This window comes from Anas platyrhynchos, chromosome 7 (genome assembly GCF_047663525.1).
Source record: "Anas platyrhynchos isolate ZD024472 breed Pekin duck chromosome 7, IASCAAS_PekinDuck_T2T, whole genome shotgun sequence".
Classification (NCBI taxonomy): Eukaryota; Metazoa; Chordata; class Aves; order Anseriformes; family Anatidae; genus Anas; species Anas platyrhynchos.
This window is the reverse complement of record NC_092593.1, coordinates 12,932,104-12,959,565: the sequence shown is the minus strand read 5'-3', so window position 1 is coordinate 12,959,565 and position 27,462 is coordinate 12,932,104. Positions and strand designations below refer to the sequence as shown.

At 40.9% G+C, this 27,462-nt stretch overlaps 1 protein-coding gene across 3 annotated transcripts in view; it reads left to right on the top strand.

The window, feature by feature from the left end:
• Window positions 1–2,095: 2,095 nt before the first annotated feature.
• The window catches only part of CNTNAP5 (contactin associated protein family member 5), a 286,068-nt gene continuing 260,701 nt past the window's right edge, over window positions 2,096–27,462 (top strand). For all 3 annotated transcript variants that reach the window (XM_027461259.3, XM_038182237.2, XM_072040750.1), the window contains exons 1-2: window positions 2,096–2,257; window positions 2,388–2,882. In XM_027461259.3, coding sequence (XP_027317060.2) covers window positions 2,807–2,882 — 76 coding nt within the window. In that variant the 5' untranslated portion in view covers window positions 2,096–2,257; window positions 2,388–2,806. The remainder of the gene's footprint in view (window positions 2,258–2,387; window positions 2,883–27,462) is intronic.

Genomic DNA, 27,462 nt, shown 5'->3' with positions numbered 1-27,462 from the left:
GACACACTTTTTGTCTGAGCAGTTTTAATAGTGATTAATAAATTTACTCTAATAAAAATCTTGCTGGCAAAGAGCCCTTAAACATGACATTATTTACATAATTTCCTGCAAAGAACAGCTGCGTAGCCCTCCACTCTGGTCATAACTTCTCTGTTGTAGTGCTCCTGCACCCAAACATTCACAAATCTTAATGCACCTGCCTGGCATTTATGATACGAAGCTTATGGAAGAGGTGTGCCTCAAGGAAATGAGCACCTCATATGTGCAACGTGAAAGTCGATGGTGCGACCTGGGTCCAGATCCTGCAGTCAGATCCATACTGGTAACCACTGGGATGCATTATAGGATTGGGCTCATATTTACTGATAGCTTTTAATTAGTCTGCATAGCTCATTTCCACATCTGCTTTCCTATAAACAAACCACTAATTAGTTCAGTGAGTCAGTTAAAAGTGTACTGTTGTGCCAGATAGTTTAAAGAGACCCAGAAAATATTTGAAACACAGTCCATTTAATTTTAATTATTTTTTTAAAAGGAAGGCATGAAAAAAAAAATAAAAAATCTCCTTCCTCTGAATTCCTCTGCTGATTTCAGGATAAGTATTTGTGAAGTTGTGACTGTGTCAAAGACTTGTATGTCTCCAGAGAAAATCCACTCTGGCTTTAAGCTTTCTGATATATTCTACTGCTTTGGTTTACTCAAGTGGTAGCTCTGAAAGTGCTGCTAGTACTTCTAAAGCCTGACTACTCACCTGAAAAACTCAAGTTAATAACATAATTTTCTCAATACCCAGGCCTCCTGACCTAATGCAATAAAGCAATCTTGGTTTCTGGGCCAGATTCTTGTTTATGATCTGTGCAACTTATGGAGATGAGGCATTTGTTAACTAGGACAGGAAGGCGAGACTCTCTCTCCCCATACACCACGGGAAATGAGCAGAGCTCCCTAGTTCCTTCTAATATGGGCTTTCTCAGAGAAGATAGTGGCTGCATCCTTGCACAAACATCTCCTGGGTGGTGAGCTGAACTCCTTTGGGGCCTTTGGATGGGAAAGCACCTTATGTAAATGTGTTATCCTTGGTCTGACTCCCACCACAAGTTTCTGAAATCTGAAGTTAGCAAAGAACAGAGTATCTGTGGCAGGTCTTTGCATGATCAAAGATAAAACTTAGGTGTGTGTGGATGTATTTAAAGCCAAAAATGAAAGACTTAGACCTCATTAGGCTTTGAGGTTCCTCCTAAGTCTTGGTTTTATGTGACTAAATCTTTACTGACTCTGACTGAAAGCTTTAAGACAAGGCAGCTATCCTTCCTATTTAACCTTGTGCCACTTGTAGCAACAGACGGTGAAATAATTAGGTCATTTTTTAAGTGTGGGCTTTTGCTTTCCAAGCCAACTACTCCTTTAGTGCTAAAAGTCTTGCTTCGGGTGTCCCTCTGACACCTGCTCTCTTTGATATAGCATCTAATCACTAAGCACAATGTATTTCCTCCATACCCCTTACTTTCATATGAAGCTTGTAGCATTCTGGCAATTTAAACCTCCACTCTCCATGGGTGAGTCAGGATGGCTTTGGTGAACTGTCCATTGCTTCTGATTATTTCTCACCATGGTAAGGGACTGTGGCTGAGGACTAGCAACTTTACCCCATGAAGACTTTAATGGTCCAAATACACTCTCCGTGCAGATTAAAGTGGAATCACTAATGCAATTTTGACCTGACTTTGATGCAGCAGCGTATTGATGTGGGGTGACACCGCAGCAAGGCAACAAGGTTAGATCTCTGCAGTGATTAAAGCGGAGTTCCTGAGAGGATGTTTACATCCTGTGTTTGCAAGCGTGCAGGGAGGCAACTGGAAACAGCATAGGATGCCTGCTCTGGGTGTGCTCCAGCTGCCTCTACACAGACCGCAAGGGAAAACGAGATGTTTTCTAACTCTTCGTGCCTTTACCCTCTAACCCGTTGTCCCTCTGGAAGGTAATCACAGTCTTCTCAGCTGCTGCGTATTCAGTAGTCAGACAGTCAATCAATCAATCAGTCAATCAATCACCATTAAAGCCGGTTTTGCCAGGTGTCACCCTCCCCAGCTGGGAGGGCAGCTGCACCTTTGGGATGTGGGTCTGGGCCTGGCCCCAGCCCTGGGGGTACCCAAAGGGAGCCCCCCCCTGCCAGGGGAGTGCATCGCGTGTCCACCCCGTGCCCTGGGGTGAGGCTGTGCCGGCACTGCGTACCGCGAGATGCTCGTAGACGCTTTATGTATGGATATATTACATATTTATAAGCAAAGGAACAACTGAGATGAGGGCGCTTTAAAATGTTCCAGCCACCGCGGTACCCGGGGAGAGAGAGATTTTTTTTTATTATTATTTTTTTTCCTCCCTTCTAGGCATCTGATTTACTCCGTGACTCTGATGCTTATCAACAAAGCGTGAAGATTGCAATAAGGATCCTCCCTGGAAGGCGAGGAGGAGTGACTTCAGGGGGCTGGGAGGAGGTGGAGTGCAGCGCGGCTCTCGCCTATAAGGAGGTGCCCAGCGCCCGGCTGCTGCTTCCAGCCGCAGCTCGCAAGGTGAATTTCCGCGGTGCGGGCTCTGCCGCCGGCATTTGGAGCATCTCCTCCTCCGGGGGCCGCGGAGGAAGGTCCCTCGGCTTCCCCCGCTCCGGCTGCCCCTTTACCCGGAGTGCCTGGATGCCCGATGGAGTAGATGAGAGGAAGAAGAGGGAGCGCACAGTGGCTGAGGGGCGCTCGGAAACCGGGTCCAGTGTAGACGAGCGGGTGGCTGACTTCCCCCTGTGGGGCTGACCATGGATTCCCCGGCCCTCGGGGGTTTCACGCTGCTGCTCGTCAGTTTTTGGCACCTGGGATTAACCGCAACCAACTGTGAGTAGCGGGAGCGCAGGAGTTGCCTGGTGTCGGGGTAAATGGGGGAGGAGGGGGGGGGAGGCGGGAAAGGATGAAAGGGGGGAAAAACTCCCTGCAAACCGAGGGTATTGCAACGCGACCTCTAAGAAAGTTAGCCCAGCTCCGCTTTGCTAATCGAGCTGAGAAACGCAAAGTTGCGGCCAGATGGAGGGGTTGCTCGCCACCGTCCTGCCGCTGTGGACGTGGATGCGAACGCGAGCCGCTAGAACCTGCAGCGAGCTTCTCGCTCGCTTTCCATCCTTTCGCCGGCCGCGTTTATTTTTTATTTTTATTTTATTGCTTTTGCGGCCGGGGCTGCGCGCCTTCGCTGCCATCGCGGCGGAGCCGCTCGCCGAGCTCCGCACGGGTCGGGACTGCCGGCACCTCGCGGAGTATCCCCGGCGGAGCCCCCTCCCCGGTTGCCGTCGGTCCCCGCAGTGTCCCCTCTCCCTTCACCATCCCGGGGGGCTGCGACCCCCTCCTCGCTCCCTCTCCCTTTCGGTCCCTTCCTAAGTTTCCCACGCCCCAAGGGCGGTGCCGGCGGCTCTGGCCCGCAGCAGGACCCCTTCCCTTCCTCCCCCATTTTCCTCCCCCCGGTTCGGGGCTTTGCAGCGCTGTCGCCGGCATCCCCGGGGGCGTTCCGCCGCCTGCCCCCTCCGTGAGACCGCCGGGCTGGGGGTATGCTGCGGCGGGGGCCGGGGCGGCCGGGCCCGTCGGGGGCCGCGGGGCGGGCGGGGGTGGCAGCGGGGGGCGAGGAGGCCGCCAGAGGGCGCCGTAGCCCCACCGACGGCCCGGCACAGCACGGCCCGGCCCGGCCCGGCACGGCGCAGCCCGGTGCCCGCGGACAGCGCTCCGTGCCCCTGGCTGGATGCTGCTGCCAAACCCGCGGGGGAGCCTTGCTTCAGTTCTCTTTTCTTTCTTTTTTTTTTTTTTATTTTCACTCAATTAAATTATGGTTAATATGTTTTAATAACGTTCGCGGATGCTAAATGGCAGGAGATTTAAGGCAGAGGCTTGCTGTTACTGATGCAGTAATAAAGTTAATTCCTAACACTTAAAAAGAAACTCTGCATTAATGAGTTTTACTATTTCACGGGTGACAGTTTAATTTCCCCGTGCCAATAAACATTTCCATTGAATACACACTGCTTCCTAAATATTTAGGAGTCAATCTTTTTAAAGTGTAATGATCAATGGTTTTATTATACTGTACAGATTTTACTTATTCATTGCTCAATGAATTAGCATAGAATCAGCTGTAAGTGCTTTCCCAGGAGCTGAGTGAAGGAGCCTGTGAATCTGTAATACCTACAAGTTCCCTGGAAACCTCGTTAGGCTCGGATCTGAGGATATCTTTGTGCATGGACCTCAGTAATTGCATCCAGTATGAGAATTTGTCACCTTCTTAAGTAACTCTTCTCAATGTGCTGCAGCTCAGGAAAGCTGAAACTGAGCTCACGGATGCTTGGTCCTACCGCAGATGGGGCTAAGAAATCTTATAAACTGGTTAAAATGTTGAATTATGTCTGCCTAGAAGTAGAAATATCATGAAAGTTTAGTTGAACTAAAAAATTCTTGATTTTAAGGATTGCTAAACTCCTGAATACCTGGTAAACTTTCCAAAAAGAGATGTTCCCAAATCCCATAAATGGGAACCTTCAGCACAGGCCATTGTCAGGAGCTGAGGTCCTTTTATTTGTGCAATCAAAGTGCAAATGGAAAAGTGTTCCTTCCGTGCTTTTCTTGATTTGGGTGGTTTGGCCAGAAGACTTGCATTCGGATGCTTACATTGGTGTATCTGCAATGGCTGTAACTGCCTCATTTCTGACAAGTTCTGCAAACAAGAACAGAATGGGGGATTTTTATTCTTTTTTATATACTGGAAAAGGAGTATGCTTCTGGGAGGAAGAGAGCAAGCTCTTCAGTTTTCTTCCAAAAATCTGACTTGGCATTAGTGTAGGTAACTTTTTTTTTCTTGCTCCTAAATTAGGAAATTCTTAAAAATAATAAGAGAAAACCCTGAACAAGTCAAAACCTTTCTTGCCACTGAGATATCTGATTCCAATTTCCTCTTTGGTGTAGTTTTTAATTAAACAAAGAATTACTAAAGAAATTGATTTGAAATGCAGCTACAGGCTAGGGGTCAGTAGACATCATTAGAAAGATCAGAATTTCCAAATGCTAATAAAACCTGAGGAATTCCTCCTACTTGGCTTTTTGCAATAATTTATTACATTAGGATACTAGAGTGGCAATAGGATTTCTCCCCAGGATACTAATTACTAGAAAATGACTAAATAGACACATACATCATATTGGAATGGGTTGCATATGATATCTGGTGGAACTGAAACTTCTGCATTCATCAGGTAGACAAGGAGACACAAAGCCTTGCCTGCTGTAAAACAAATTATGTGCCCTTTAGCAGCATACTCTGTGATCTGGAAGCATTAGTAGCTTTGGTAAGTCTAGATGAACATGTTTTCTTGTTTGTTTTGATTTTTTTCCTTTTTTAAGTTGGAGTGAGGTGTAAATAGTGAAAATATGAAAAGAGAAATAAAACTACATTTACCCCAACGACCCTGAAATAGCAGTGCAGGGCTAGTCTACACATGCAATAAAGAAAGGACTTCTGGCTAGTGGTCCTCAGTTTGGTGTTATGTGTCTTTGAATTTTCTTCTGTTATTATTTTACATGTTCTGCTTCCTTTTATTTATATCTTTCTTGACTAACCTTTCTACGTGGCAAGAAAGATGGGGCAGATTAAGTCACCTTCTGGAGAAGTGACACCTAGCTCCCATTGCAGAAGTTATTCTCAGTAACAATGCCATATTTCCATTCCTGAGCACAGCCTCCTCTTCCTCTCACAGAATCACTAGCATTTGTTATCTGATCTTGAGGCTTTCAAACCTTTCAATTAAACCCAGTCTTGGCTGTCAGTCGAACCTGCAGAAATTCAGTGTGGTAGAATTAGATCTATTTAATTTCTTATTGAGATATAAGGTCAACATATGGTCCACTACTCTGCAGTAGATTTAGATTTGGCTTTCCAGGAGACTGTCTTCAATAACTCTATTCAGATAAATGTAGGTTGTGCATGTGTGAGTATATCTGTTAATTGCAAAACAGGGAAAAATGATTTAAAGATTTTTTTTTTTGGTGGCAGAATTTTAACTGTTTTTAGTCTTCCTTGATGGTCTTAATTGACAGTAATTGTGCAGGAGTCAGACAAGTGTACGTGAAAACTTTCAGGGGAAACTCTGATTCTAAGTACTTGAGGCCATCAAGATCAGTAGGTGCATTTGGGACATGTAAGAGACCTAGTAGGTCAGCATTGATAAAGGCAAGAGGTCTGTTAAACAATAACCTTTATATCCATGTGGTCAGAAATGCTAAGTTTTTAAGAGATCTGGTGAAATAAGTAGACTATTGATCTTCAGATTGCAGTCTGAGGCTTACTCACTTGCAGGCTGAGCAAACAGGATCAGATACACATCTCTGGTTCTTACTCCTCTGGCTTCAGTACTTAAATATTCCCTACAAGAGACTAGTATGCAGACATACTTCTTCCTTTTTAGTTATGTTATTTAGGGAGAATAGCATATCCAAATGTTAGCTTTGTCATGCCTTCTGATGCAACAATGGAATAAATGATATGAGATAATGAGATTTCCTGAGAGAAAGGCTGTGAATGAGATTCCTGCCACAGCAAAGTCCAGGGGACACACTGCTGATGAGTGCCTCTCTTGCACATCTGTCATCATCTATCATATAATCAGTTTGACTCAACCTACCACTCCTTGGCTTCGAATCAGTCTTAAAGATGGTCTTTCCACGGACTGCAATGGTCTTTGGATTCTGCATCCACTAGGCAGATGGCATTGCCAGCCCACAGGAATCTATCTGGGGTTATTATCGTCTCAGTACCAAATACATTGTCTGCTTAGATGTTTTTTCCTTTTTTTTTTCTTTTAATGTCATGTAAATGAAGCAGGATTTTTTTTGTGTGTAAATTAACAGCAAGAACAAATTGTTTTCAAATGTGCTTAGTACATTTGTACGAAGTATAGACTTCAAGTGGAAAATATGGTGATGCTTCACATGTGTGAAGCGCTCTCAGCATACATACAAGCTTCTGCCAGCTACCCACTGAATGTAGGGCTGATGAATGTTTTTTTAATCATTGTAATTATTCTTTTGCCAATGGTAAACTGAGTCAGTGTATCATAAGTAAACGTGGAGATAAACATATAATCAATGTGAGAATCGATGTAACTGAAATAAGTCCTTTGGGGTCAATTGGATTGGTCCTTTATGGTGCGATCATGTCCTGTGATCTTCTGTTGGATCATATTTATATTTGCCTAGCTATATATAATCATTTCTAAATCCACAGATTATTCCTGACTTCCTCTTCCCCTCTCTCCCCTATCTCTGCTGCTATTTGAAGCAAATGGAGTCTGGATGGCTGAATTCTGAAGTGAATAAGTTTATGAATGCAGTAGGAGTGTGGGATGGGTTTTATTTATTTTTAGCCCCCAAAATGCATTTTTGGGTAGATTTGACAGATTTCAGCTTGCTTGTCAAATTACGTTCTTGTCCCCCAGCACCCTGCTCAGGAAAAGATGAGAATGGGTAAAACACAGACCTGCATCTGCACCCCCCAGGGTCACACGCAACAGAAGCTCTCTAAATGTGTTGGCTTTTCCTTAGCTTACCAGCCTCCTGTGTCCTACCTACCAAGCATCTGAGGGTGTGAGCTGTCTGTGCTGCACACTGGGTAACCTGGCATGCTTTTGTAAAACAAAGGATTTCTGCCGGACTTTGCCACTGCTAGAACTCGGGAGAGTTATTCTGGCCCTGTGGCATTCACTTTTTTTTTTTTTTTTTTTAAGACTACTGCTGTCTTACTGATATGAGGGCCACGTGCATCACGTCTGTGGGTTGGGGTTCTTACTGGACGCATCTCTTCTGGGTATACAAAGAAAGGAAAGGTGTAAAAGAGAAAGGATGAGGTAGATTTGCATGGGCACTTTTTCTGCTGTCAGTAAAATGTCTTTAAGAGATATGGAGAGCTTTGTTCTCTGTTAACTAAACTCCTAACTCAAACCAAGGGAAGAGAATTGTGTAATCCTGATGTAATAAAGCTTTAAAATTACAGGTAGTTCTTGAAGGCTTTGAATGCATCACTTGGTAAAGCATAAAGCATCAATAGGCCTATCAGTAGACCTATTAGAAAGTCTCTACAGCATCAGGGGAAAAAAAATATTTTTTTGTATATGTTCCTGGGCTGATATAATTGATAACTAATTTCCCTGTATTAATTTTGTCTATGAATTTTCTAACTGTCCTTTGCAGTGCAGATTCTTGTGGGCTGATAATGCCATGTGTTCTCTAGATCAGCACAACTGATGATGTTTTAAATGATGAAAACAATGCAATATAGAATTGGGGGGGAGGGAATGCCAAAACATTGGTTTATTTTTTTTAATTACCCACTCTAAGAAGTTAAAAAAAAAAAAAAAAAAAAAAGGTTGTTCATTGTGTAGTGATATAAATCCCCTTCTATATAGATACGCTCCAAAAGAAAGGAAAGTAACTTAGTAAAAGAGAAAGCATGAATCCATTTGTAAATGTCAGAAGGATCATGCCTGATCTGTATACTAGGAGAGGAAAAAATGTTGTTCTGGCAGAGGTTTTACATCTGCATAATACTAGCTCTTCCTCTATGTTACTACAAACATATGCTGAAACTCAGATAACTCGATCCATTTCCTACAGAATTTTGTGCTTAGAGTTTATTGGAACAGGAACTGAATAAAACAGTGGAAGTTTGTGTGAAGCTACCTTGCTATTGAAAGTACTAACCAGGTATTAGAGTACTGGTTGGTTCAATTATTGTTGCATGTTGTAACCTGTGAATTCAAACACCACAGAACTGATTTCTTGAATGTATGGTTGTAGTATTTCACCTGAGAATAAGATACAGAGCTTGAAGAGAGCATTCTTGTAGGTAAAGTTACCTTTTATTTTATGCAGTGTTTCTCTAACATAATGATGACCTCACTAGTGTTCAGTCTTTCAGACTCCATTGCAGCACCAGGGGCATGAACCTGCATGGGCACTGAATAATCAAAGATGTCAGAATTGTGCTTCAGACAGTGCAAGAAAATACTATGAGTTCATGGACATCTGTAAGGAAAAGATTTTTTTCCATCACAGAAGTTGTCTGTGGAAATAATTTTGGAAGAGAGATGCTTGTTCCACCCTTTTTTGGGGACTATCCATTTGGAAACTGTTTCCTGGGTGGAGAGGGCTTTAGTTTTAGGAAGAGATGTCAGTTAGTGATTTGCATGGCAAAAGTGATGCCAGCACCTTGGCCTGTGTTAGCCTTTGTACTAGGAAGGTGCTAAATCAGAGAGGAGTCAGGCTTGGATTGAGAGCACAGTGCAGTAGCATTGGGGGTTGGTGGAAGCATCTAGGGAACCAGAGTGTAAATGGGTTTGCCCTTTGTTCCCATTTATTTGAAACTGGCTTTGAGTAACAGAAGCTCTATGGCTTCTGTTTCGTCATGAATGATGATTACCTAAGTAAATATGCTTACAGGATCATTCATCAGCATCACTGTAATTCAGGATCTGGGTTTCAGCTCCGGAGTTGTGTTGGTGTGCTTGTATTGAGCCAGGGAAGCTCAGACTCCTGACCACACAGACTGGTTTGCCAATGAGTTGGATGTAGGTGCTGGAGGCTTTCTGGGAAGAGTTTCCGTGGTTCCCTCTTGTCATAGTTAACATCAGATGCGTCATACCGTGGTTAGTTTATAATGTGCCAGCAGTATTTCTGTGCTGGACAATGCAACTCCAAAGCTGAGGTTAAGGGGTATTCTTATGAGCATCACTAATACATGGATTCTTAATAACAAGGAAAAGCTAACTTTGTAATTGTTCGTTTAGTGTCATTCTGAACACTAAAAAAGTTTTTGGTGGCTTGTGTTAATGCACTCTTTTCCAGACCATTAACTGCGTGGGATCTATGTGATCCTTATGGGAACAGAGAGCATCAAACTGCAGTGGGACAGACTGGACTCCTTTCAGTCTAGTGTCTAGAAGATGCTCAGTAACACCCACAGAAGTGGAAATTGAATAGAGTAACTATGGTATCATTCTGGGGAACATTTCCCTTTTGACATTGTTGAGTCTAGCACAAAGTCCCATAGCATGAAGCAGAACTGTACACAATGCTAACCATTGCGGCGCAGTAGGAATTGGACTGGGAAGGAAGTAAATGTATTTCATTCTGTTTTATTGCGTGTATTGAGAAGGATTGAGTGTTGGGCTAGGGAATTCTGGGGCATAATTTTTTTTTTTTCTAGAAGTATTCAGTGCACTGTGTTGCCAATATAGTAGTAAATAATAATAATTTTCAAATGGGCAAAATCCTTCCTTTGCTCCCAGCTGGGCAATAAGGAGTAGATAAACATACTGCTTGGATAAGAACTGGCAAGTTCTATTTTCTTCTGTAAATGGTGAGGCATTGTTCCTCGATGACAGTGGTTCTTCACTGACAGCTCATCAGCAGTCCAGGAACAGAGACAAATGCCTTGTGATCTCTGTCACCAGTGACATAGCTGTAGTCATTCCCATGTTAGTTCAATGATGGCTCTACATGTTTGGACATAAATTGCCCCCACTTCTGATATGGATGCTGCAAGCCATTGCTATCTGTCCTCTTTCTAGGTTAAAAAACAAACAAACAGAAACACTGAAAGTTAATAAAGCTATTTTCTTCTTCCTCTCCATGCAAACTTGTCATTAGAGCAGCAGGGCAAAATGGTATTTTGTTACTGGAGATTATCTGGTGTGTCCATAAAATTATGCATACAGAAAGTAGCAGGAGATGAAGACTGTTTGTAGGGAGAGAGGGGAGGCCCAAGGGATCTTCTCCCAGTTTGCCCATTACTACTGGCAGCTTCCTAATGCACTCAAGGAGGAGGTCTGAATTAATGGTCCAAGTGAGCCATCAGTGAATGGTTAAGAGTAACACATGCATTCAGCAATCAGAACTGATTTATAAATAGGACAAAAGGGACTAAATATGCTATGAAAATGAGTGTTGAAGATTCCCCACACCAATGAATAATTTATCCTCTTCTAGTATCCATGAAAACAAAAATTGTGCACATAAGAACCCATTAGAAAAGTTAATCCCTCAAATGGCTGAACACGGACAAAAACAGCTTTTGTTTTAAAAGGTAGATTTACTCAAATCTTCTCTAATTTGATTTGCCAGTGGGGCATAATTTAAGTCAAACAAGTTAGCAGTATTACTTGCTATATGAAGATATAAATATTTAATAGGTGATGAGAAATGTCTGCCCCAGAGGATAACAAGCTAAGGAGCACTCATTCTCCACACTCCTAAAGGCAAAGGGTATGATAAAACCAAAAGAAATAGCAAGCAAAATGGAGAGGGAGCTTTTCTTCACAGGACGTGGTCCTCTGAAACTGGCCTTAAGGGCACCTCTAGTGCCTTTGCTGTTCTACATAATCCCAGGAAAACTCTCTCTACAAGTAATGATAGTGTTCTTTTAGTGCCTGTAAATGTCATAGTCTTCCTATGGTCTCTGTATGTCTGCAGATGTTCACAGTGAACCTATCCTAGTCAGAGCACCTGCTCTGGGGGTGTAGGATGCTGTATCTTCAACAATTCCTTGGGATGAGTGTTTGTATCAACACTAAACAGAGCATCAGAGAGGGTAGAAAAGACACACAGTGCCCTTGGATTTCTTCCTGTCTGCCCTGAAAAATTCAGGAGGGTGAGTTTGTGTGGTTTTGTTTACTGTAAATTTTGTATCAAAATAGTTTGCTTTTTAATTTTAGACGAAAACCTCCTTCAGCAACTCCTAGCAAAATTAAACAGCTATGGCATTTTTCAGACTGTTTGTTTGGAAAAGAAAATGAAAATTTGATGAATTTCAATCAGAAGTAGCTTGCAGCATTCAAATATTTATAGATTATCAAATTCCCTTTTCTCATCTCTGTTTCTTAAGTGCAGAGCTCATCTTATATGTAATATTAATTCTCATTATTCGTGGACAGTTATTCACTGGTTTCTTTCACAGACTTAGTTCATCTAGGACCTGGTCTAAACAAAAAGGAATGACTCTTGAATTTCAGATCTACTTTTCTTTAGAAGCCAGTTCCTCCAGTGTGTAAATCCTTGTTATTGTTCTCCTGTGCAGTTTATTTTTCTTAAAACCTGTCTGGCAATGTATGCAATACTAGATGTTTGCACCTGTCAGTTGAAAGAACTATTAATTTTCCTGGTGACTGCTGCTCTTCTTGAAAGTGTATTCTTCTGCAAGTGTATTGGCCTGCTCTTTTGTCAGATTCCGTGCCAGCCTTGTATTCAACTTACTGACAATATAATAAGTTAGTTGCATGCAATTTGGTATTCTTCTCTATATATATTTAGTAAAATAATAGATGATGAAATACTCAACAGGAGGACCCAGGAAACAGAACAACATTTACTAAAATAATATATTTATAAAATGCATTGTGCCCAGAGGTAGGATGAGAAGCAATGGGCACAAACTGAATCACAGGAAGTTCCAGCTGAATATGAAACGGCACTTCTGTACTGTGATGGTGGCAGAGCACTGGAACAAGTTCCTTCTCTGGTGATATTCAAAACCTGCCTGGATGCCACCCTTCGCAATGTACTCTAGGTGATCCTGTTTGGCAGGGGGTTTGGACTAGATGATCTGTCAGAGGTCCCTTCCAACCTTGGCCATTCTGTAATAAATACAATGTATATTTCATTGTATAATTTAAATATAAAATATTTTTTTAAAGAATTTATGTATTTTACAACCTTTTTCTGTTTCATGGGTCCTTTTGTTTTGCTGAGTTGAACACTAGTCGCCATAGTACATGGGGTTACATTGTATAATCATTTCTGTATAAGCATTGCAGAAAGCACTTTCAATGTCTGAAATGCTGATAGTCTAAGGGTATTCTTGGTTCTCTTTCTTCCAGGCAGTTATAGTTATGAGCTTCTAAGCTCATGTTGCCGGAGCTGCTGTTTATTCCATGACAGTTTATTCCAACCTGGAAACCATATAGCTAGCTTTTGTTAGGAACATTAAGTACACGATGTTGCTCATGACAGTGCACAAATGTCTGCATAGATACTATTTTTAAAAAATCCCACTTTTTTTCTTATCTGTATCTTCTTGCTCTGAAGAAATGCATCACATTGGTCACTTCAGTTGAGGCTCTACTGGCCTCAGATCCTGAGCATGGGCAAAGCCTTTACAGTACAGGGAGCTTTTGAGGCATTTCTCTTGCTTTCTTGGCTCAGTTTCTTGGTAGAGAGCTACTGTATGGTCTCTCTTCTAAGAAAGTCATCAAGGAATTTGTTTGGCTTTGTCATTCAGCAGAAGCACATAGGCTGGAACCAGGGAGGAACAGATGAGCTGAATCAAGCTGAGAACTAGTACTGTCAGCTACATTCCCAAGTTCCAAATGTCCCTGAAATGACTGTTACATAAGACATTTTACCTATAACATTAGATTTGTTTGCAAATTATAAACTCTTGTCTTCTTGAAGCCTGCATCTGGTAGCTGGTACTGTTCCCTGGGGCCTCCTTCACAGAGGCTGTGCATCACTCAAAGTAATCTTATTTACTGCACCATTATGAGTTTGGATTACAATCTCCTTTACACACCCACATTCATCAGTGGCTGTTTGCAAAAGCCCAGACTGTTTTTCAGACAACTGATGGAGATGTTTTTCATCTGTACTTTTGCTCAGGAGCTGCAGTTGGCTTTGTTGGGCAACGTCAACAAATATGAAAAAGGTTCCCTACTTTCCTGAGACCTCAGCAGAATATACAGGGGAAAAAAAATAATCTGCTTGCTACATCATAAATCATTTTCCACTTTAGCTTATAGAAGGAGGTATCAACCTCTGTGACTCATCCCATTTCATGACAAACACATGCTATTTCACTTGCTCTGACAGACTTGATCCAAACCCCACCAATTCTGTCATTGGGTCTGGACTTCAATGACTTCTGAGAATCAAATAAGGAAGTCCTGATTTGATGGTCTCCCTCTGATTACAAGCGGACAGTGAGTCAGAGCTATAACAGAACAGATTTTCCTCCTACCCTCTCTAATCTCCCTTGCCCCACACCCAAAGCCTTAGTAGTGTGTGATTTACAGTGCCTGTTTTTTTGCAACTTCATCTAATTAGCACAGGCACTGAGGTCAGTGTTCTAACACCTGACAGACTTTACAAGGCAATGCCACAATTACAAGTGTAATTATCGCTTTTTCTACTGCACTAAAAAATGTAGCATATGAAAATTAGCACAAAAATCCTAAATGTTAGGATGAAAGGGTGGGCGTTAGAGAGGTACCATCTTTGAATTTGAAAAGCCAGGATTTTAGGCTTTTTTTTTTTTTTTTGAAAGTTTCCCTGGATATCATTATGTGATGTGTTTAATTGCTTTGAGCTTAAGTTTACCTGGTTTATCTCATTAGAGCTAAATGTGTATCTCTTAGTGTATAATAGACTGCACCTACCAGCTGTTAGAGAAAGAGACCCTTCTGCTAGGCAATGACATAATATAAGCAATAACACTCTTAGTGCATTTCTTTTAAAATTACTTACAGTGCCTACAAATAATCACATCTCTAAACCATTGTAATCTGTACTTGCTCTCCCTGGTGACCTCCCTAGAGGTCTCTATGCAGCAACTTTTAGGATCTCTATGTAAACCTACAGTTGCACAGTGTGAGAGCTGTGTGGTTGGCTGTGAGCCAGGGAAATAAAACTTTTTTTTTTTTCTTTGAGCACTGTGCCCTTCCAATCACTTCTATGTGGCATATGCTACCTCGCTGCATAGTCCTAAACTATGATTATTTGGTGGAAATGGTGCGTTCATGTGAAGTTAAAGAATAATAAGAATAAAGAATAATAACTAGATAAATATGACTATAAAGTGCCGTCCTGAGGTAGCCAAAAGAAATGCACCAAAAAAAAAAAAAAGGCTATTCCCTTTTATTTCTTACATTAAGAGAAACTATAATCTTAGCTTAGACAGAATTTAGAACAAATCTATAAAGTCATGTTCAAGCTAAGCTTTGTAAATTCCAAGACAGGCACTTAATTCGGTGTTCAGGGAGGGAGAAAAACAGTTCGCAGCTAGAAATGCCTGTTCTTCTTGTCCACAAGGTGTAATGAGAAGATTAATTGATTTAGACTCCTTCAGGATAGAAATATACTTTCTGTGTTTTTGGAAATGTGAAGCATGAGGTCTTCATCTTAGTGGGAGGATTTCTTGATGTCTGTGTTAATAAAAGTGGAGTCTCCTTTCTAAAGACTGCAGAAGATGATGACATCTGTTTCTTCTGCGTATTTCTAAGTATGTTGCTGTCTGGTGTTGTCTTTGAGATAGCTAGTTTGGTGAGAACAGCCAGAGACAAGTGCACTAACCTGCAAACCCTCAAGGAATGAAAACTTTTTTTGGAATAGCTCTTAACTAAGGGATAGGAAACTCACTAAAGTAGTTTTGAAGGTAGCAAAGTACACATTCTTAGACATCCGCAATCTCTGTAGACCTTTGGATTTCCTTCAAGTAGGAAATAATGGTGATGGAAAGACCCTAGTCCTTCACCTGTCCTTAACGTACTTTTGAGAGTAAGTATATGGAAGAAGATGGGAGTTGTTCTTCATACTCCAAAGCTTAATAATGTGTTAATAATTAATCTCATTTATTTCATTGAAGCTATTTATTTTTGTAGGAAACAGAGTACCAAAGAGAACATCTGAGACTAGTATTTTTAAAGACAAATGCAACAATATCATTATCTTACTCTGTGATAGTTTTGTTAGAAAGATAAAAATTGTTTCCTGTAATATTCTTACATATACTGACAAATAAGTCTTATCCTTTTACTTAGTGTAAGTATTATGAATAAACAGCACATAACACACAGCCTCACTTCATTCTCTGAAATGACCAAGAAGATCAAAGCAAAGAGAAACAGTCATCAGCTATGCAAATGAACAAGGCTTAGAGCAAATCTGCCTGTTAAGTCAGTAATTTGATGGGTTGTTTTTTTGATTAAGCTTCCCTGGGGGGAAGGAAAGATTTAATTAAAAAGAGATTCAAGGGGAATTCAGAATAATAAGTCATGTCTATTTTATCTCTGCCAGAGCCTTGGAAAGTCGGTGGCTGCTGATGGAACAGGTTGAGGTGCAAAGAAGGAAGGGCAAATAGGACCACCTCCTTCATGAGTTTGGACCTTCCCATCTGCACTACCTACAGCTTTCAGTCTTCCCCTACTGATAGCAACAGTTGACAAAAGCTGTTCTTTCCTGATACTCTTCCCCGACTTTGTACTTCATTTATTTTCATGGCTAGAGCAATTTCAGTAACACCAACTTGTTGGAGACCTCAGATTTGCCAGTCTGCAACATCAAGCTACTTAAGCATTCAGGTATCATTTCAGCGAGATTAAAAGCTGAGTCCCTCAAATATTGAAACACTAGTAGAATCAAGTGTCTGTCACATACCTAAGGTAATAGAAAAGACTTTTCTGAATGCTGGAGAGTGCTGGCATTTTACAGATCAGTAAAGTATTTGTTTCAGTTGATGTTGTCTAAAAATGGCAGAACAGTTTTCTAAGAGGTTGTTGATCGGGTTTGATGAAAGAAGCAAGAAATCCAGAGAGCACTTCTAGTGTTGTTTCTAAGGATCTTTAGGGAAATTATCTTCATTTTTCAGGTCACATTATGTTTCTATTCCTGGCACTCTGTTTATTTAACATTTAAAGATCTGCCTTTGTAGCTTCAAATAGCAAATGGCTGCAGAATCTCATTAGGACTATTGAAGTTAGGTTTTACAGTATAAACATGTTTCAGTTGAGTCCAGTGAATATAATTCTTAGTGTATCATTTAGAAATGTGATAGTGCACTCCAGCAATGGTAAACAGGATGAACTGAAATGAGTGCTCTGTATGATCACTGAAATCAAAAATGCCACTAAATAGTATCAGAACACAGAGTGATTTAACTGGAAGAGCATATTTATTAATAACTTCTAATAGACTCTGAATATTAAAATGCATATAGACCTGATGAAAATAAAATTTACCTCTTCCTCTTCTTTTAGAGGAATTTATATTTTTCCGTTATCTACATCGTTGTTCCTCTACATTGAAATCAAATAAATAATGCTCAGGCCTGACAATGAGATACCAAATCCTCAAAATGCCCTGCTCCTGAATTCTGCTGACTGCTCAGTTCACAATTTCCTATGGTTAATGTCATGTTTGAAATTTGTTTTTTTGTATAGGTATATCCAGATTTTTCTACAAACTTGTGTGTGAGAATTTATCTATGCATGACATATTTTAAAAGTAAGGTTGCACATTTTACTTCAGTCCTTTGTTCAGAGCAGGATAATATTTTAGACAGTTCTTTTACAGAATCCTATTTCTTTACAATTATTAAAATAAAACAAAAAATGAAGTGGTGGAATCAAACAGTTCCCTGATTATTTCCATTTTGGTATTTTATTATTGCTTTCTTTTCTTTTGGGAAGTCATTTTCTAATCTTGAGTAGCTTCAATATTCTGTTTAATAAGTCATTTATAAACTTTTTTTTTTTTTTTGAGGATTAGTCATTAGGAATTTGACTCTTGCATGCAATCCATTTGGAATATTTCTCTAATTGTGACTTTCTAACATTTCTCTCTTAATCACAATCATAGAATGGCTTGGGTTGTAAGGGACCTTAAAGATCATCTAGTTCCAAACCCCCTGCCATAGGCAGGGATGCCACCCACTCAATCAGGTTTGCTAGTGCCCTATCCAGCCTGGTGTTCCAGTTGTGTGATTCATCCCACCACGTCTCTGTGATAGCAATTATATCATAGTTTTTTGTAATTGCATCATGGCTTCCAAATCCTCCTGCTTCATCCCCATGATGCATGCATTGGTGTCCCTTCCAGTCCCCTTCCATGTCTTCAGCTGGGCTATGGGCCACAGTACCTTTTTAGAGGAGTCATTCCCAGTTCCTATGGGATGATTCAGAGGTGTCTTCCCGTTGTTTTCTAGAGTACTGGCATCCACTGGTTCTTTTGCATCTCTTACTGGTACATCCCCTTCCTCCACTGAGCCTAGTTTAAAGCCTTACTAATGAGTCCAACCAGCTTGCTGCCCAAACACTTTTGCCCCACTTTGTCAGGTGTGCCCCATCTGGTGTCAGCATTCCTGGTCTCTCAGAAAAATGCCCAAGATTGTAGAACAAAAACTCTGAGCATGGCACCACCTATGCAGCCAATCATTCACCTGATCCGGATGTTGCCTCCTCCTTAGGCCCCAGTCTCCAGCTGGGAGGATTGAGGAGAACTCTACTTGTGCTCCCAATCACAACGTCTTTCCAAGGAGCATAAAGTCTCTTTTGATGTTTTGTAGTTTCCTTGTTGCAACCTCATTTGTCCTTACATGAAAGAGTAGTAACGGGGGTAGTCGTGGTTTAACCAAGTTTAGTAACCTCTTTGTGATGTTGCAGGCCCCAGTCAGGGAGCAAACTTCCGGAGAGATATGGTCTGGGTGGCAAATGGGTGCTTCAGCGCGCCTCAGAATCTCCAGTTACCAACACTTTTTTTTTTTTGTGGCACCAACTTTTATATGCATGGTTTGCTGGTCCGCCTTTATACTGGTGCCCTTTCCTTGGGGCTTGACTATTACCATTGTTGTTGCTATCCTCTCTTTTTTTGAGCCTCAGAGCATCGCATCTACTGCATAGGGACATTTCGGGGGCAAGGGGGAGATTCATTGTTCTACTCTGAGTAGAGGTGAGGGTTCAGCTTCCCTTGTCTTGCAAGTCCATCAACTGTGCCAATTCAGGGTACGACGCTCCCTTACCACTCCCTTGTGAGGACTCAGAGCAGGGCTGTTGCTCAGCCTGTACCAGCGCTTGATACAACGCGTGAATCTCTCGCTCAGATTCCTGGATGCTTCACAGCCTGTTGAGCTCCTCTTGCAAGACAGCGACTTGCTCAAAAAGCTCATCCACTTGTAGCCGCAACACCCAATTCTGCCTTTGGGCCCTAGGGCACCTTCCAGATTCTGCAGTTCCCCACAGCTGGGGGTCTGGGAAGCTATTTTGGTCCTCAGGGGCTCTGTCTGCTTGTAGGCATCTGCCATGGGTGTTCGTGGCCTCTCCGTCTGCGTTTTGGCCTCAGCCCGGAAGGTGCAGCGGCAGACGCCACTTTTGCTCCAGTATCAGCCTGGTCCTCGTCAGTAGAGGGACAGAGGGGCCGCCTCCTGCTCTCCTAGGCGCCCTGCCCGCTCCAGCTGCCACGCCACGGCCTTGTCGCCGCGCTGGGGGCCGCCTTTGTACGAGAGGAGGGAGCGGCCGCTGCTCCCGGCTCTGCCCCAGCCCTGTCAGCCACTCCCGCGGGGGCTGCCGGCTGCCTTGAGCGGCCTCGACAGGGGAAACCCCTCGCATGTCGCGATTCCCTGCTCCACTGCCCTACAGCCGATTGCCTCAACGAGTCAGGGGTGGCTAGTAAGGCCCTGATGCTTTGCAATAGCAGGGAAAAGACGTTGTGGTTAGCTAAGGGAATCTGCTTTGATTAAACTCTCCCTGTTCCACCACACAATTCATGTGTAGGAAGTTTTCTGTGTTGTAAGGGGCAGATTCTTTGTACGTATTATGCCCTATTTTAAGAATACCAAAGAAATTGTGTAGGAAAGTACAGGCTCAGTGTTTATTTCATCTTGCGTCATAGCTTCAGTTAACCTTACAACTTCTGACCAGCAAACGCAGGGTGCTCCTAAGAGGTCTCAGAGGAAAGATCAGATCCAGAAGGACCTTCGTGCAGGACATGGGCTCTGATTCATTTCTGCCTTCCCTGCTGCCTAGTCCATTCTCTGTCAGCTTTCAAGCTGTCTTCAGGCCCACTACTTCTCTTGCTGATGTTCAGCCCTCTGATTCAATGGCTAATCCTTAAATGGTGAACTGCTTTTCCGAACTGCTTTTCCTCCCATAATGTCTTTAATTCTCATCACTTTTTAGGTACAGAACATCGTGCTCTGTGTATTTCAGGCTTACCACAATGGGCTCCCTGAAATTGAGCCTGAGGCTGAATCTTGTTACTTCAAGAGTAAATAATGTTTTCAGCCCCGCCGTGTTGTGCTGAGAGATACGGTCCTGCCCCCCTAGTATCAGAGGTAGTTGATAAGATGGGAAGTGTTGATTTATGGTGAAGTCTACATAAAGGAGAAAGAAGTGATCTGAGCATCTTTTGATATAACAATAATAATGAAAACCACCAGCAATACTACTGACTTCAGGAAAATCCCCTTCCAAACAAAAAGTCACAACCTCTATTTAGAAGAAGCAAAATACATAGTTTTATCTGAAACTGCAAATCAGGTTTGCTTATCTTCAGGCTAAATGAGCAGCTCTGAGTGAGGAAGCAGAGTCTGCTTTATCTGGTTCAATCTAGCACCCATCTACTATATCCATCACTTATCTGCCTCTGGAAAGTCCTTTCTTCTTAGCCATGAGGTCCAAAATCCTGTAAAACCTGATATTAAAAGTTAATTTGCCTTCAAGTGCCTTTATATTCGCTCATTGATATACACATATATGACTGTGTGAATGTGTGTGTGTATATACACATAAAGAATATATAATGATACATATACTTGTACATATTTATGAAGTGCAGGTAATTACTTATGTGGCAGCTTTCAGGTGTTTGTGTTCAAAACAAACAAACAAACAAACACATACAAAGCTAATAGAATACAGTGTGCTTCTGTGGAGACGGGAGAGTTTCTTTATGTCTCTTCTACTGCTTCTTTATGAAGCAGAGCCTGGGCCTTTCTGTGGGACTTGCTACATGTAGTACCTCATATGAAAATAAATTCAGATGCTGGGTTTTAAATTCATGGGATTAGAATGTTGTAAAAGATTTTGCAGTTAAATCTAAGGCATGAACTAGCTATCTACATTTTTTTTTTTCTGTCCGCAAAAAATATATGGTTTTCTTATGTGGTAACAAAGATTTTAAATTACTGCATTTAGCATGCCAGCTGGACAACGACACAATTAAGGAAAAAAGATTGCTGGTGTGGCCTTGAACAAATTACCAACTTGCTTTATGCCCCAATTCCTTCTGGAACTTCCTACATGCTTTTCAGAAGTAAGGAGAGTTAAGGTAGTGCTTTAATCAAATTTCTGCATGCACACCCCTTAAAATGCTGACTCAGTCAAGCCATACAAGATTTGTCAGGGGATGTTTTAACATAATATAGAAGCAATTCATGCTATTGAACTAGTATTTTCATGTTTCCTATTCCAATGACCTGAATGAAAATCTTATTTTGCAAACTGTTTTTATTATTTCAACTTGTATTGTTTTAGAGTGGAGTGGAAGGAGGACAGACTGACAACAAGCCAACAAGCACATGTTCAATATTAAATTTTTCACGAGATAGAATTTTCACGTGGCTTTTTGGCTCCCCTTAAAAGTAACTTGATTCCTTTATACAATGTGCAACTTTTTTTTTTTTTAAAGGAAACTTTTTTCTTTTTAATGTAAAATATTTAGTAGTGTAAACATGAATATATGAATCAGATTTCTGCTAATGGAGCATGATTATAAATATGTAATTGTATAATACAATTAAGGATTATTATTAAGGAAAATGAACAGACAGAAAAATTCAAAAATTCAAATTTTTTTCCTGTCTGCATGATGAGAAAATAGTTGCTACACTGGAACAGTGAAAATACAATATAAAACCAGCAGACTTGCATGAATATTCATAAGCACACACATGCCTACATCAACACATTGACACACTGTGCCTCAAAGAACAAGCAAGAGCCTCGAACCAACACTTCAGAGACACTGTGCCAGAGCCCTTCCTTGTGCTATACCAGTATTGTAAATATCCTATGGCTTACTTTGCTTGTTCTTGTTGGCAAACACAGGGCTTAAGTGAAATTATCCAAAACTACCCTCATGTCTCTCTCATGCTTGCTTTTCTGCCTTTATATAGTATCTTATTTTTCCATCCCTAATCTCATTGCCTTGCATTCTCTACAGGGAGCTGCACAAGACTCCTCTCTGCCAATAAGAGAAATAATCTTGCATTATTTTGATTGAGTGTAGTGTCTTCTCCAGTGGTTTGTCTGCATGTGTGTCATCATGAAAAATACTACCACAGTATGAATTGGGGAATACTTCTCAATTGTCTGTAATTGTCTGTCTGTCTGTCTAATTATCTGTAATGTTACTGCCATAATCTCTCCCCCTAGTTGTTTCCAGTTCTGTATCATGTCTTGGCAGATCAACCATGCAAGGGGTGACTCAAAGTGTGATACCTGGCCAGTGATGGCTTCTTTCCTTTGCATTTCTGGCAAGGAGAAAACAGCATTGTGGTAGGATTTCCAAAACTTTTCTTCTGTTAAGTGAGCTGGCCAAACAGGAATCATAGAGTATTTAAACTGTTTGCTGGTTGAATTAGAGAAGTGAACTGGTATATTTTTCCCCATATGCTATTTAAGCTCTGTCTTTAGTATTTTAGCAAGAAACTCAAACTAAAACTTCAATATCTCTTGAGGTCTGGGAAAAAAAAAAAAAAAGAAAAAGAAAAAAAAAAAGAGAGAGAGAGATTAACAGCTAATTGATGTTAGCATAAAGTGTGCAGAGCTGTAGGTCCAGGAGATGTTAGTGTGGAGATAGGTCCTAACTTCATAGTCACTTCATACTCTGTGGCTGGAGCTCATTACCCACAGCATGAGGACTCCCAGAACAATATTCACCCCATTAAAGAACTGAGGAGGATGAAGGTAGCATGTAAATGTTGCTTGACAACATTTGTGAAAACAAAATGTGAATTTGTGATGACTTTGACGATAACTATTTCAGGCAGAGGTAAATGGGAGATGTGAAAGAGGGGGGAGAGGTGGTTTAAAACCCACTTTTTCCCTTTCATGGGGACATAGACTCCAAAAGCTATTAACAGAGGGAATATATGCAGAGAAAAAGCTGCAGAGAAATAATTATTTCTGCAATGCACAGAGTCCCACTGGAGAAATGGGTTAAGCATGTCTTAACGTATTTTTATATGCAAAGGTTTGATAGAATGGAATGAAAAGTTTTGTTACTGAGAAATGAGTTTGATTGTTAATAAAAAGAAGGCTTTTCATTTAGTTTTATTTTTAGTTCAAAGAGCCAAACAGTTAGGCTTCCTCTTCCCCCTCCCTTTATTTCCTTGCTTTCCCTCCCTTCACTTTTTCATTTCTTATATTTGTAATTTTCTTAAAGCTGGAGTAGTTTCAAAAAAAAAAAAAAAAAAAAAGTCCCTCCACTTGGAGGGAGAGAAATAGAGAAGCAGGAAGGAAAGACTTGATTATTGTTCTTCACTTCAAAACCTGTTTCAATTTTTTAAATAAAAATGAAAATTTCAATTCAAATGGAAATGTACCATTCAAAAACGTGGGGAAAGAAGCAATTTTTTTTTCTTCTCCTCCTCTATTCTTTAACATTTATTTTACATTCTCTGTAATGCATATCATGCTAGGAGTCTCTGCCACTTACCCTGCTAATAGCCATGGACTTGAGCCCTTTTTATCAGACAGTGGATTCAGTCTTGTATCAGCAAAGTGACTGGAAATTTGTCAGCATCATTTTAGCATGCTGGCTTGATCAGGTGATGCTATAGAGTTTCCTTTTGCTTCTCTGCATTCTCTCTCATGTCTTGCAATTTGTGCTATTCATACAAATTGTTCCCAACAATGGTATTCAAAGCCAAATTTAAACATACCACTAAACTATGGGAACAGAGAATATAACAAGCTACAATGAAATCCAAGAACTATTGGATCATGTGATCACCTCCAGCTTAGAAATACCTAATGAATGGTAAATGCAGTTCAGTTCAGCTAAATGTTGAATAATGAGCCCAGAAACAATGATGAAAGAAAGCTGATCTGATGAAGGGGTGGTAGCACAGTAAGTGAGGAGTAAATGTGGGGGTTATTAAAGGCATGTCTCCTAAAACTTTGGAACAACGATTGAGGCTTGCTGCAAAGTAATAGCTTAGGTGAAAGAAATATGCAGCCAGAGGAACACAAACCACAGGATAGAAGATGCTTACTTGTACTTCTGTCATGGTGAACTGAGACAAATTCCATTTGTAAACTGAAAAAAAATAACCTAAGTGCGAAGCACAGGTTAGCTCACGTTTTACCTCACTGATTTTATCTAAATCATTAGGGAGAAGGGGAGCTGTCAATCAGCATAATGAACAGTTATAACACTTTCCTTGGGAGGGAGAGTAGAATCATCATAAACTGGGGGCTAAGTGGGTCTCCAGGTAGCTCATAACCCTCCAATTAGTACCACTTATGTGCGCTGCTTGATGTGGAACAGTGTGGGTTGTTGCTCAGTCCTCCCACTGTTGCTCTCAGCTCAATTTGGGTACTATTCCAGTTACCCCCTTTTTCCAATTAAGTGGTGTGGGCAACACCTGTGTTTCCTATCTTTGGAGCCTGACTCTCTCCCAACAGGGATTTTCCTTTCCTGCCACCCAGAGCCTGTTAATCTCCTCCCAGCACTGACAAACAGAGGCATGCATCCAGGTAGGGAAGTGCTTCTGGATCCAAACGCTGAAAGACAGCTCTCCCTTCCAGCACATGAGAAGCCTCCAACAGGTTAGAAACTGGTCTATCACTTGTCGTACAGCAGGCTAGAAAAGCTGCGGGGAAAGGGTAATTAGCTTCCCTGCCTGATGACAAGTTAAAAAATTGTTTTGGGCAATGTTCATATTGAGATGGTTTAATTAATGCACTTGCTTCAGTTTCATTGAAATGGTCTGGCTCCCATCATACCGTATCATATTCTGTGCTCTGAATATGGATTCCATTTATCTCCCCATTTCTTATTTTCTCCTTTCTCTTCCTTTCTCCCCACACCGGGGAAAAATAAAAAAACCTTATGAGTCAGTGGAACATTTTGATGTTTCCATTTGGGATGAGCTGTTGTCATTTTTAAAAAATATTTCATTGTTCAAATAGGAGCTTTTTTCCTTAGGTTCTTTCTAAACAAAATTTAATTAAAACTAGTATTTCTGTGAAAGGCTTTGATTACTAAACAGCATTTGCCAGTAGAAACATTTTCCATGGGTAAAGAAATTTTTGACTAGCTTTAGATGTTTTCATTACAGCTTTCTTCACTGAAGCATTTTCAGTTAGACAAAGTCTTTTCAGTTGTGGTAAAAGTCAGACACCACAACTGAATGTGGTCTGCTCTGCTGAATGCTGCATAGTCGAGAGCAACTCAGCAGATGCAAAATACAAACACATCAACACTTGACATTCGTTGATGTTTTTTTCCTGTGTCTGCACAGAATACCTGCTCACAGGATCAGACCAAGTATGCTGATTCTCAGAGATTCAATCTTGAGAATACAGTGAAGGAGAATGAAGATTGGAAATTATAAACACTGGGAGTTGATGAGGCAGTCTGAATTGTATTGGAAATGGTAGCAGGGAGGGCACAGGCAAAGAAAGGAGCATATTTGGGCAGAAAATTAAAAAACAAAAACAAACAAACAAAAAAAAACATACCGTGAGATTCAATGTTTTCTCTTTTTTCCTACCTCTGTTTCTGTGATATGTCTCTGAGAGAATTCTTCATGTAAAAACCCATTTGCTATAACGTGTGATTAATGTTTCTTCAGCCTTTCTTTCTCTGAGAAATCTGTGCATTTCCTTTCAGTCTTTTAGAGGCTTCAAAATACCTTAAGTGAAGTAACATGCTCTTGGTAAGGGTTAAACAAACACCAGCAGAGTAGCACTCAGTTTGTTAACCCTGATGGGCTTCATAAGTACTTTCCTTAGAAGCCTTAAATTGAGAGAAAACCAGCTCTGTATTAGCGATCCCTTCCTTCCCTTTCTTTCACTGCAGTCTCTTGCTTGTCTTGTAAGTGAATGAACTGTGAGCAAGAAAACTGTCCACCTAAAATATAATTTGCTCTGCGTGGTGCTGAATGAATAATGTATTGAGCTAACTGTTTGAGTACAGCATATCTAAGCACTTGATCAGATATCCTTGACTGCTTGCACGGGTGGCAGGGAAAGCCGAATGAACTTTATACCATCAGAAAAGCTGATAGAAAAAGCTAAAAGTAGTGAAACTGTTAGACCTTCTATCTCTGTGTAGTCTCTCATGTGAGCCAGGATACAGACAAAATGACAATACTTGGCAAAAAATTCAATCAATCTTCCAGTAACTTCGTTTCAAGCCTTTTTTTTTTTTTTTGTCTCTGTTAAATATAACACTGCTCTCTGCATGTGGAATTGCAGGTAGTTGAACAAATTAAAAAAAAAAAGTGCAGAAACTTCTGACATTATTTGATGTGTTATATTTATCAGTGCAGGGACAGCATTTGTGTCAGCGATGCTGTGTATTCTAAAATGCATGGCGCATAAAAATTATTGATCCTTTCAAGAAGCCCAAATGATTTTTACCTTAGCCTCAGGCTCTATTAGCAATGTGGAAAATTGAAAAGGGCTCTCAAGAAAAAACTAGCGTGAGATTGAAACTGCAACTGAAGACCTGTCAAGTGGAGAGATACTTATGAATTATAATGAGCATGATCTAAAGATGACATTATCCTTTAGCAGCTTGGTTAAATCTTCCCTCCTATCATATGAATCACAAAGTCCCTTAGAACTCCAACTGGTTTGGGGAAATGTATTTAGAAGGGGTGCACATCAACTGCAGAACGACTTAGGGGACGATGGGCAGCAGGGATAAGGCTGGAAGTGTGCCAAAGGAAAGCTCTAAATGATAAGGCTGGCACAGGGTTCCAAGGTGGCTTCAGCAGAAATTCTCTCATATGGCTGCAGAAAGATTTATTTTTTTCTCATACTTGTTTTTTATGTATGCTGGGTGTTGCCTCTAAAACATTGCAGGACATTTCACTTCAGCCATAAATTCATATCCCTTTAGACATTTAACTCTCATTCATATATTTGATGGAGGAGGGACCATTTCAGATATTGTCTGGCTTTGGCTGTGTATTGAGGTCTGTGTTGCATGTGATCTGGGGTGAAAAGAAAGTTTCCCAAATACCTTTCACATAGAGGCATGTTAACAGATATGTTGGCAATCACTATCAATAATATGAAAAAAAGAATACTATCAAGGACTGGAGCTGAAGCCCACATTTGGTCCACTGGCCACTGCCTCCATGAACTGGCCTTAAGCACCTCTCAACAGTATTTCAAGTCAAGAGAATTACATTTTTTTATAATTTTATATAGATATTTTTCTGCATATTCAGGTCTTCCTTATAACTTTTGCAATTAAAAAAAAAAAAAAAGGCAGATACTTAGAAGAAATGAACTCATATTTGATCAAACAAGTAAATTTTTTTTATTTGCTCCTATGTTGGCAGAGTGGAGGAGAATTGCAGTGAACAGCAGGTTCAAAAGCACTTCTTGGA